The 12091-nt window shown below is 37.7% G+C and overlaps 1 protein-coding gene across 2 annotated transcripts; it reads left to right on the top strand.

The window, feature by feature from the left end:
* The first annotated feature begins 590 nt into the window (after window positions 1–590).
* Window positions 591–9956, top strand: LOC104220309 (respiratory burst oxidase homolog protein E-like). 2 transcript variants are annotated; one of them, XM_070174401.1, is made up of 15 exons: window positions 591–1684; window positions 2017–2178; window positions 4264–4312; window positions 4551–4581; window positions 5341–5454; window positions 5922–6344; window positions 6424–6807; window positions 6908–7003; window positions 7226–7341; window positions 7420–7590; window positions 7673–7826; window positions 7918–8106; window positions 8239–8367; window positions 8617–8695; window positions 9355–9956. In XM_070174401.1, exons 1-15 carry the CDS (start codon window positions 1072–1074, stop codon window positions 9462–9464), a joined length of 2820 nt encoding a protein of 939 aa, XP_070030502.1. In that variant the 5' UTR covers window positions 591–1071; the 3' UTR covers window positions 9465–9956. The 2 variants fall into 2 exon arrangements, with proteins under 2 accessions (XP_070030502.1, XP_009769453.1); XM_009771151.2 differs by lacking the exon at window positions 4551–4581 and having other exon boundaries at window positions 592–1684; window positions 2017–2176.
* The last annotated feature ends 2135 nt before the right edge of the window (window positions 9957–12091 follow it).

Here is a 12091-nt window from a genome sequence, read left to right as displayed (position 1 = left end):
AAAAAGAAGGCATGCACAATAAATGCCTATTTTCTCTATTTTCTGAAGAGTATATGCTATCTTTAGAAGAGGTGAGAGCGCCTAACTTAAAAATAAATGTTCTTTCCCTTCTTTACCTGCTAGGGGAATATATATAGCCTGTGGCGCAAGGTGAAAATCAGAAAATGCCATCACTAGATTGCAACTTTTATTAACTTCTCTTTACTATTTTAATCTTGTTTATATTAAATCATTTCCACAATATTAAGAGTGCTGACTAATGATTATAGTAGTAATACTGGAAGAATACAAATAAAGCAATGTCAAAAGGTTAATTTAATAGAGAGATCGAATCAAAATTTACAATATAAAAGGTCGATGAATTAAAACCTAGAATACTATTATGAATTTTAAGTTGTATATATTTATAACGTAAGAAGAATTTACCATCAGTTTCATTTGACAAGTCACAAAGATTGATACCAGAAACTTTATTTAGTGTCTCGCAAGTTGTGGGTGATTTTTTTGTTTTACAAACTAGGGGACAGTGGACAAATCTTACACTTTTGGATTGCAAATTTTGGCCCATTAATTTGTGAAAAAAGAAAAAAGAAAAACTTACACAACTTGTGTGAAAGTGTAAAACACAAAATAAAAATCCTAAAATATACCAAGTCTTCATTTACAAGTGTAGTAAATGAAACCAATATGTTGGCACGTAGTTGCCTGGCTAGGCCATTGTGTTAAGAATATATTACACAACAGTTACAATTTTGTTATGTGATCACCCGGCTGCTGATATAATTCTTCAAAGAACTTTTCAAACAAATCCCACCTACTCTTTCTAATTCTCTCTCTATATATGGCACGAATGTGTATGAAAGAGCAAAATCAGAAAGCGTGGAATTCATGTTAGAGAGATCGGTTGAGATGCGTTTGTTTCTAGCACGTCATTTTAGCCCCCAACTTAGAAATTTTTTGAGACTACTGAAAGCAAAACCAGTTGTATATCCATTAGCAGTTAGCAGATAAGCACTGAAACGCAGAGAGCTAAAGCTAAAAAAGCTTTATTTACTACTACCGGAAGCGCGAATGCAGCTGATGTCATTTTTGAGGTCATCTCCTAGTAGCTCAAAGCGATCCAGTTACAGCCGGAACTTTGACATGCCAGATGATTCTACGGCAGAAACGTCGGAGCATGTTGGTGGCGCAATGTTGCCGATTTTCCTCAACGATTTACAGAGAAACAACGACAAAGACATGGTTGAGGTCAGGCTAGAACTTGATGATAATTCCATTGTTTTGTGTAGTGTAACACCAGTTTCACCACACAATACCAATGTTGCTGCTGCGGAAGAAGAACATTCTCCCATAGGAATTCCGTCAAACAGCACGTATGCATCTGTCATCGCTTCCAGAATTTGCCGGAAATTCCAGTGGCTGAGATCACCGGAAAGTGATGATCACCATCATTTTCATGGCAACCAGCTGATGACGAATTTATCGGCGCGAGAGGAGATGAAATCGAAATTGCAGGTGGTGAGGAATAAACAGAGTGCTCGGCACGCGCTTGGAGGGTTGAGATTTATAAGCAAGAGCACGAGTGAATCTGACATTAATGAGCTTTGGGGAAAAGTTGAGACGCGCTTCGATGCTTTGGCCAAGGATGGTTTGCTCGCTAGAGAAGATTTCGGTGAATGCATTGGTAGTTTGGTACATTCATTTTTTTTTCCTTCATAACTACTTGCCCAACGAATTTAAAATATCTCCGACTAATAATGGAGAGAAACCAACCATCTCACTACAGTCCCCACGGGTTAAATTTATGATATAATTTTATAGTAACACAAATATCACATCACCACAGATTTTTAAGAATATTCTTATTACATGTGAAAGGGTGTTACATAGTACTACTAATAATCTTCAACTTGAATTATATAAGAGTACGTAATTAGAAGTTCTAAAAATGTATATTTATATTGAATTGAGACAAAATTACAGACGTGTTTAATTATAACGGTGGTGTATGTGCAGGAATGGCGGATTCAAAAGAGTTTGCGGTGGGGATTTTTGATGCATTGGTGCGACGACGGAGACAAAAGACAGTAAAGATAAATAAAGCAGAGCTTCACGAATTTTGGTTGCAGATTTCAGACCAAAGCTTTGACGCTCGACTTCAGATTTTCTTTGACATGTGTGTGTGTCTCTCTCATCTTCTATACTTTTCGGTTTCCACTTGTCTTCTTCTTCCCCAGTTTTTACTTGTTTGTAAGCGTGCATTCGGCTTGCCATACGAAATCTTTATCGTCCTCTTCTGTCAAATAAATTAGATTGCCCACGTGCATTGAATTCTCGCCTGTAATATAATCTGATTCTGACAATCTAATACGTCAATAACCCCATTTTTCTCAAATCATACGAGGTAACAGGTAAGTCAGAAAATTTTATAGGACCTAGGGTGTGTTGGGGGAAAAGAGAACATAAAACAAATAAAATGCAAAAACAAGAACCTCAATAGCATAAGGTAAGTGTCACGGGGGCGTTTTTGGTCCGTCCAAAGTCACACCCGCGCGGCAGTCAAGTGGTGCAATTGACACAACCTTCCCTAAACACTTAGCCAATTTTCAGCAAGTTTGGCTTTAACGATTTTTAGGCAGCAATTCAATAGGAACAACAGCAAATACGGGAAAATCTCAACATTTGCATTAATTTTGAAAATTTACAAAGGACCCCTCACTTTGCTATGAACACAAGTCGTTCACAGCCCACTCTTGACAAAGAACACAAGTCGTTCTTGGCCAACACTAAGACCTGCCCAAGCCTAGCCTTAGTCCCTTTTGAAACACCTTGAAACCCTCACGTTTCACTCTTGTTTCCCACTTATAATTTCACACGAAATTATCCGCCCACATCTGACTAAGTCCAAAGGCCCTATTTATAACATATAGGCAGCCCTTAGAACTTGACAGCACAATGACACTTGTCGTCTACAGCTTTTGCCACTTGTCGGGCTAAGACTAAATCTGTTCTTAACATGCAGTTGACATCCCCAATTACTTAGGACATGATATACACGAAATGGGATAATGATACAAGCATAAATCAGTCATGGTACAAAGAGGTTATGACAAGGTAACCGCCAAACTACTTTTCATGTGCATTGCATGTACCATCTTCACTTGCCCAGCTGAATCACGCCCAAGGCTGGCATTGCGCCCAGCCTTGGCTCATATTGACATTGCTCCGCACCAATGCCATGCCCGCAATCCGCCGCCCATGATTTTGCCGCACATGCCCGACGCCGTTGCCGCCCGCACACTGCCTTGGCCGAGTTTCTGCCTTGCCCATGTCAACCTTCATTTCCCTCGTGCCATTGCTTATTTTTTCCTTCACATAGCTTTGCCTTAGCTATTGAAAGCCTTTGCCATCGTCCCGCATTTCCGCCTTGCCTTAGCTTAGCCCGCCCTTAGCTGCCACAACCCAAAGTGTCGTGCCACTGACTTTGGCATGCATGTCGTGCCACGCCGCCCTAACATTGTCCACACAGCTTTGTCAAGCCTTTACCAAGCGCGCCTTGCCTGTCCCAAGGCCTTGGTCAATATTTGCCCACAACAGCCCTCAATGACAATGTCTTGTCCGTTGTCTGCATGATCGTTTTGCCCGTACATAGGCCAATGACAAGGCCATCACGCCCAAATCCTTGCCACGGCCGTGCCACGCCCGATGACAAAGAGTCAGGCCCTAACAGTAAGCTACATGTGATATTGGAGAATACACCAATAATATAGGGAATTTTTTTTTTTTACATTTTTAATGTAACATTACAAGACCTGATTGCGTAAATTTCTCTTTTATCTACGGCCTCATACCCTTATTTGGTCAATTTCAACAAGTTGACAATCTCAATTTCCAAGTCAACAATCAATTCACTCTTACTCTTAGTGCTCGTTTGGTACGAAGGACATGAGATATTTAATTCCGACGAATTAAATTTGAGAGGAGTTTATGTCAGTTTGAATGATGAGTTTATGTCAATTTGATTGAGATAAAATCACGGTATAATTAATTTCCGCATTAATTATCGCCAAATTTTAGTGTTATTTTTATCCATATGAAACAGTGGGATAACAATACAGAAGTTGCCTAGGATAGCTTGTTTCTCGACGAAAGAATCCCTTAGCGTAGACACTTCTCCGTGCAAACATTTATTGTTGTCTAATAATTTCACTGTTTCAACTCTCAACATTTTGAATAATGACCAATATCGTGTTTTCATTGTAGGGCTGATAGCAATGGAGATGGGAGAATCACGAGAGAAGAAGTTCAAGAGGTAAGATTATCATTGGTTGAACTTTCTCAATCAAAACAAAAAAGGGTGAACTACGAAAAGAAAAAACAAAAAGAGTGGTCACGTTTTGGTCGGACCATATTATTACTTGTGTAATTTCCATCAGGAATACGGCCATCTTAAATTATTGGGGAATACAAATCCTATTTAGGGTTTGCTACCTAATATTCCCTCCGGTCCCATTTTAGTTGATTTTTTTTTTTTTTTGCCCTTTTTTTAGGTTTACGATGACAAGAGGGGTTGCTCTGATGGTAAGTAACCTCCACTTCCAACCGAGAGGTTGTGAGTCCGAGTCTCTCCAAGAGCAAGGTGGAAAGTTGTTGGAGGGAAGGATGCCGGGGGTCTACTTGGAAACAGCCTCCCTACCCCAGGGTAGGGGTAAGGTCTTCGTACACACTACCCTCCCCAGACCCCACTAAGTTAGATTATACTGGGTTGTTGTTGTGTTGTTATTTTTAGGTTTACGATATTTGATTTTTTCTGATATAAAAAAGCGAATTAACTTTTTTTTTTTTAAAGTTGCCCTTATATAAACAACCTCTTTATCTCCACGAGATAGAGGTAAAATCTTCATACATACTATCCTTCCCGGACCTCACTATGTAAGATTTTACACTAGGTTTTTGTTGTTGTTGTTTCCAAAGTTGCCCTTGTAATAAAGAGTTTAGGAATATTTGTTATATTTCCAATGAACAAATTAAGGTTAATATGGTCAATTTTATTGTTCTAATTATTGCTAAAAAGTGAATTCTTTAATACGTGTGAAAGCAACAAAAATCAATTAAAGTAGACCGAAGGAAGTAGTATTTGTAAACCAATTTCGCAAATCTCATCCATCGATAAGGGTAACGAAGAGAATTCCACAATCAAGTTATTACCAGTAATGATATATATAGTAAGTTTAAGTCAAAAACTCAAGATGATAAGTAACTCGCTGTTGAGCATGTACAAAGTCTTACATTTTGAATTATCACTATTCACTAATGTTTTTCTTCTTGTTCCTTCACCAGCTGATAATGCTGAGTGCTTCAGTAAATAAGCTCTCCAGATTGAAGGAATGTGCAGCAGAGTATGCTTCTTTAATAATGGAGGAATTAGACCCAGAAGGTCTCGGTTACATTGAGGTATATAACAAGAGATAAAGAAAGTTCGTACCTACTATCTACTAACTTGCCCTCCTTATTTCCCAAGAGTATTTAAGCGCAGGCATATTTAGGATTTTAAGTCATTTTGCAAAGTGCTACTGCAGACACAATCTCTTATTTGGATTTGCCACCAAATACGAGAAAATTATCTTCTTAAGTTTCTCCAACTTCATACCAATGAAAGAACAGAAAGGAATTAACACTTTCTCCTTTTCTTCTCTAATAATTGCTTGAACTTATCACTACGGAGCAGCCTACGTATAATGCAGCTTCAAGCTCAAACAACATCAGAATACTTCCACTATGAACTATCAAGTCATCATTTTATCTAGGCATTAGAAGATATAATTAAGCATCAGCAGAACACAAATGTGTCTATCTAATTCATGTACCAACTGGGTTAGAATTGCTAGTGATAAGATCTCTTTATGTGCCTTTTCATTCAGTTATGGCAGTTGGAAACACTTCTTCTACAAAGGGACAACTACATGAGCTACAGCAGACCTTTAAGCACAACAACCCTTGAATGGAGTCAGAACCTAGGAATCAGCAAGACCAACATCATAGTAAAGAAAGCAAGTTGTGCCCTCAAATGCCTTGTCTTAGATAACTGGCAGAGGGGCTGGATTCTGCTGCTATGGTTGTCGGCAATGACTGCACTTTTCACTTGGAAATTCTTGCAGTATAGGCAAATGGCAGCATTTCAAGTTATGGGTTACTGCTTGGCAACAGCTAAAGGAGCTGCAGAGACTCTCAAGTTTAACATGGCACTAATCCTTTTACCAGTTTGTCGAAACATATTAACTAGGTTACGGTCAACAAGAGCCAGGATACTTATTCCATTTGATGACAACATCAATTTTCACAAGGTAAACACAGCATACCTGAGTTTCTTCTGAATTTGTCAATAGTATCATATTCTTCTTAACTGTGTCATCAACTTGGCAGATTATTGCACATGCCATAGCTGTTGGCATAATACTTCATGCAGCCAACCATTTAGCGTGTGATTTTCCCCATCTGGTTAACTCATCGCCAGAAAAATTTGCACTCGTAGCTTCTGATTTTGACAAGTTAAAGCCAACTTACAGAAGCCTTTTGATTGGTGTTGAAGGCATAACTGGTCTTTCTATGGTAACTTTGATGACTATAGCTTTCACACTGGCAACACGACGCTTCAGGAGGAGCACACTGAAGCTACCACCCCCCCTGAACCGATTAACGGGCTTCAACGCATTTTGGTATTCTCACCACCTTCTGGCATTGGTCTACGTATTGCTAATACTACATGGAACATTCCTGTTCTTTGTCCACAAATGGTATCAGAAAACGGTACGGATTATGTAGAGAATTAGTGCAAATCGAACATTAAATTTATTTACATTTTTCCATTGATTATATGCCGACAATGTGTCGCTGATAACTATTGCAGACATGGATGTATATCTCCATTCCCTTAATCCTCTACATTGCAGAGAGGAGTTTGAGAATATGGCGTTCAGAAGACTATGCAGTTAAAATCTTGAAGGTAAGTTACTAATGAGGCCTTCACCTCTGGCGAACTAAAAGCAAGATACTGATACATATGGGTAAATAGATGAAATTCATTAACTACTCTTGTATTCTTGGGAAAATACAATCGCCTAGCCCCAAAAGTTAAACTGTATAACCACCTAAAAATATAGAGAGAGGAAGATCAAGAACAAAAATAGGAGGAAACAAATGAAGAATTGATTTTCGGACCTTACAGGTTTCTGTACTTCCAGGAGATCTCTTAAGCTTGATCATGTCAAAACCAGATGGCTTCAAATACAAGAGCGGCCAGTACATATTCCTGCAGTGCCCAACAATATCCTCATTTGAATGGTAGGTATGGCTGTTTCACATTCAAGCTGACTTTGTTCCACCAACAGGCATTAAACGTACATCTCAACTTTTCTCCAGGCATCCATTTTCTATAACATCAGCACCAGGAGACGACTATCTCAGTGTTCACATCCGAATTGTAGGTGACTGGACAAAAGAACTTAAGAGGGTATTCACAGAGGATAGAAGTTCAGCATGTGTAGTTGGTCGAGCAAAGTTTGAAGAACGTGAAAATGTTGATCAAAGAGGGTAACTTTACCTGTACTTCTGACCGGTCAAACCTACATCAAGATTTCCCTTCTAAGGTCTAAAAATTCTATGTATGACGCAGCTTACCTCGAATGCTAGTCGATGGACCCTACGGTGCCCCAGCACAAGACTATCAAAATTATGATGCCTTGCTTCTTGTAGGACTTGGTATTGGAGCTACACCTTTTATAAGTATCCTAAAGGATCTATTGAACAATACAAGACCACATGAAAACGTACTAAATCTTACTTCATCATTAAATTCAAAGCAATAATGTTGAAATCTAGACTCCAACTAAATATCTTTCTTCCATGATGCTGTTTCAGGATTTGAATACTGAGACTAGCGCATCAGATGATAGCTGGACAAGTTTTGTCTCTTCAAGCACAACATCAAGTGTAAAAAAGAAATCACAAAGGATAAGAAGTGCACATTTTTACTGGGTTACCAGAGAACCTGGATCCTTTGAGTGGTTCAAAGGAGTGATGAATGAAGTTTCAGAGACGGATCACAAAGTAGTAGACACATACTTCTTGATAGATGTCCTTAAACTGCCCACCCCTCTTCGCTCCTCCTAATTGGAGTTCTATGTTGGTCTATTTTTGTTAATTGACTCAGTTATCTCCTGTATTCTGGTAATGGAACAGGGTCTGATAGAGATGCACAATTATCTAACGAGTGTTTATGAAGAGGGTGATGCCAGATCAACTCTCATCACCATGATCCAGGCACTTAATCACGCAAAACATGGCGTAGACATCCTGTCTGGCACTAGGGTATGATCCATCATTACCCTCTCCACAGCTTCTCAAAGAGAAATGTAAAAGAAAAAACAAATTGACAAGTAAATGAAAAAGAAAATAAAAAGGTGTTTGGCTTAGCTCAATGACTTGATTCCAGCCAAAAAAGAAAAGGTTTTACTACTATATAGCTGCCAAACCTTTATGAAAGGTCTTCAACAATAGAACAGAAGATAGTAAGATTGCAATTCAACAGTACTGACACCAAAACAAATTATATTGCAGGTGAGGACACATTTTGCAAGGCCCAAATGGATGGAAGTATTCAAGAGAATAGCTTTAAAACATCCCTATTCGACAGTAGGTAAAGAATTTCTACAATCTCGACAATGATAAGTTATTAAGCATGGGCAGTTCCAACAAATGATGCTTCCTACCTGATTTTGCTTGATCCCTTCTAGAGCTAATGGTCACAAGCCACAAAAACGAAACAACCTTGTTCCAACGAATATCATTACATAGTAGAGACAAATAATAATTAATATAAAAATTATATACAAGCATGGCGAAGAATCTAAAAATGCAGCAATATTTGCTATATCCAAAGAATAACATGGTCGTTGATTAGACGAAGATAGTGGACAGAACTCTACAATGATAACACATCATCAAGCGGTTTAATAGCATCCAATATTCAACAGGGACTCATATCTTAAGTTTCTTTAGAAAGGCATAGGTCAGCTATTATAGAAGTCATGGATAGTAACTTTCGTACTTCATGAAGTATTCAAACAGTTAAATCAACTAATAGCAGAAAGTACTTAGCTTCTTAAAGCATTTAAAAGGTGGAACATCCAACCAGGCACTTCCCAGTTAACATTGAATATTCAAAATGAAAAGTGAATAGAAATAGAACCACAGCCAAAAAACAAAAGAACAACTCAAAATTAAAAAGCAAAACTGCAAAATGAAACTGGAGATTGAAAATAATCAAAGTAAATTCACTAACAAAAAGATTTGCAGGAGTCTTCTACTGCGGGATGCCTGTCTTGGCAAAGGAGTTGAAGAAGCTATCACAAGAATTAACTTACAAGACATCCACGCGTTTCGAGTTCCACAAGGAGAACTTCTGATATTAGAAATTTTCGCTTATAAGCCAAGTGTTTTTTTCCCCTTTTAATTTTTTAAGTATTTTGTGATACATCATACATGTACATCGATTAGGAGAAATGCAAATGCAAGTATCAAACAAGATACTACGCTGAAAGAGAGTTCTTTCACTAGAAGACTATAAATTTCATTAAAGTAATCATTTTACAGAAATACATAAGAGCCATATTATTGTACCATCATACACATCTCATGTGCTGCATGCCAAGAATGGTGTATCAAATTCTCAGAGCATTTGCAAAGATCAATAAGTTGCAATTGTTAGGACAGCAAAAAACAGTTACAGAAAGAGGGGCAAGAGGAATAATAAGGAAATAAAAAGAGGGACATCTGCTTCGTTTGGGCACCAAGTTACAAGGCATTCATAGTATCAAGGTTTCTGAGCAGCAATAGGATGTTTCTTTTGTTATTTGTACATAAAATTTGTGATTGCTAAAGGTAAGTTTGTTCTTGTGTATAGTCATTAGTAAAGCCTGCTGATGTATTTCTTTCTATTTTTGTTTCTCTTTTTCATTCTGTCAAAAGAGAAGTCCAATGACGTATCAGAAATTACACATGGAAGACCCTTATCAAAAAAATTACTAATAGAACAGAGCACTCAGTCTGAAAAGCAAAAGGAACTTTTTTTAAGAGATCAAATAAAGTATCATAACTTTCTGAACTTCCATGAAGAACTCAGGTAATTTGTATTATCTTAGAAAGTCAATATACTCTTCTTATATCAAATATTCAATGATACATTCAAACAAAATTTCTCTACAACATAGAGAAAATTAGTATCATCACACTTGGACATTTGTCATGCATAATTGATAATAGAATCACAACCTACCTACCAAAAAAGAAAAATCATAAACTCTACATCTCAGAAAGTTATTCATCCTTCAATCTCCTGAGAAGTTTGGAAGCCCATCGCCGCACCCTACGCTTCAGTGTATAGCCAACAAATACTCCAGCAATAAAACAAATGGCACAGAGTTTTGAGCAAGTCCACAATGATACCACTTGTCTGCAGAAAAAGATGGACAGAACTTTCCATATGAAAATCACAGCATTTTCATTACTATCTACATCTTTTCCAACAAGACATTAATGAAATTGATCACATGTACATGATTAATGCATTGGTCACATGGTGGAGGCTTGGATTTAGTAAGGGAAGATCACTTAGATGGAAACAGACCTTTTGATATTGCAAATAAAAGAGTTGCAAAGTTTGGTTAGCTGAAATACAAAAATGATCATGGATAAGGTGTATGATATTAATAGCAAACATGAATATGGACTTCCCATCTTGGAAGTATAGCGTTCAGGTACCCATTATCTCTCTCCCCCTGTTCACGCATATAATCAATCATATCAATTAACTACCTCAATCCTAAACTAGTTGCGGATAGCAATATGAATTTATACCTTTCTCTATTTGCACCCATCTCAGAGTGGATCTGATAATTGTTATGCGACACAAAGACATGACATTTTCATTGCCTCTACACATCGTGTATCTATGGGGTTAAAGTACAGATACCTTGTTCAACAATTTCTTTGAGTGAGAAAGAATATGTGACGCTAGCCAATTTCTTCGTGTTAGTAGACATTAATCACAAGTCACAAATTGGAAGAAAAAGATTTCTTTTAGTCCCATACCCTACACAGAGAATTGCTATTTTGGTTCCTGAATATATGGTGACTCCTTAATCTAGTTCTACTTTCTTCGTTTGTCAAGAGCACAAAGAAATCTTTAATTTCTTAAAACAGTATTAACCAGATTGGTAAAGAGATAATGAGAAATGATAATAGCGAAGCTGCAAAACCATTTTTCTCCGAAGTGATGTGGAACGAAGTGGGCTTCTAGTCCCCTTACAATCAAGTCGATGTTTCATATTTAGTACTCATTCAGTTACAGTAAAGCAAAATCTCCTCCGTAACAGTACTTTTATGAAGTTTCTAAAAGAAATTATCTTAAGAATCCACGTCCCAGTTGCGACCAAAATAACATGCTCTGTTACTCTGAACCCCTCCATTATCTTTGGTACGGAGGAGGTATTATTGTTAAAAATTTCAACTATAATATATATTTCGAGCTGAAGGCACACAAGAAACCTGAAAGGAAAAAAAAAAAGAAACTAAGCAAACAAGAAACAGAGTAAATTGAGGGAGAAATACCTAGGAGACCGAGCAAGCAAGAGCTGAGACTGGTCAGCTGCCGCAACGGAACCAGCCCCAGATGATTTTGAGCTTGACTTTTCAACAACAGCAGAAATTGAGCTTAAGTTGCTATCTCCATCTTGTGACATCGCACTGCGAAAAACTCGCTTCAACCCCTCCATAAATAGAGAAATTGGGTTTGTATAACAACTAAATCTTGACCAATTTGGTATTCCCTTTCGACTCTTTCTAGGGTTTTAGGACTTTGGAATGCTTTTCACGACATCTTCCTCTCCTTTTTTTGTGCTTAAGGTTTAAGAATTAAGAGTGTGTTTGAAAACCAGTCAAATTAACTTTACTAAAAAAGATCAATACATCGAACCGAAGGGAGTAATATTTTACGGTCGGCTGAATCAAATGTTGAGTTAAAGAGTGATTTCTT

Source organism: Nicotiana sylvestris, chromosome 5, assembly GCF_000393655.2.
Source record: "Nicotiana sylvestris chromosome 5, ASM39365v2, whole genome shotgun sequence".
NCBI lineage: Eukaryota > Viridiplantae > Streptophyta > Magnoliopsida > Solanales > Solanaceae > Nicotiana > Nicotiana sylvestris.
Note: the sequence above shows the minus strand (reverse complement) of the source record. Positions and strands in the feature narration are given on the sequence as shown.

What these genes read in the sequence shown, in the direction of transcription:
- LOC104220309 (XM_070174401.1), top strand. Translation starts at nt 1,072, where the DNA reads ATGCAGCTGATGTCATTTTTGAGGTCATCTCCTAGTAGCTCAAAGCGA. An exon ending in ATGCAGTTAAAATCTTGAAG is followed by an intron (nt 7,004 to 7,225) that starts GTAAGTTACTAA and finishes CGGACCTTACAG; the next exon opens with GTTTCTGTACTTCCAGGAGA. An exon ending in ACAATATCCTCATTTGAATG is followed by an intron (nt 7,342 to 7,419) that starts GTAGGTATGGCT and finishes ACTTTTCTCCAG; the next exon opens with GCATCCATTTTCTATAACAT.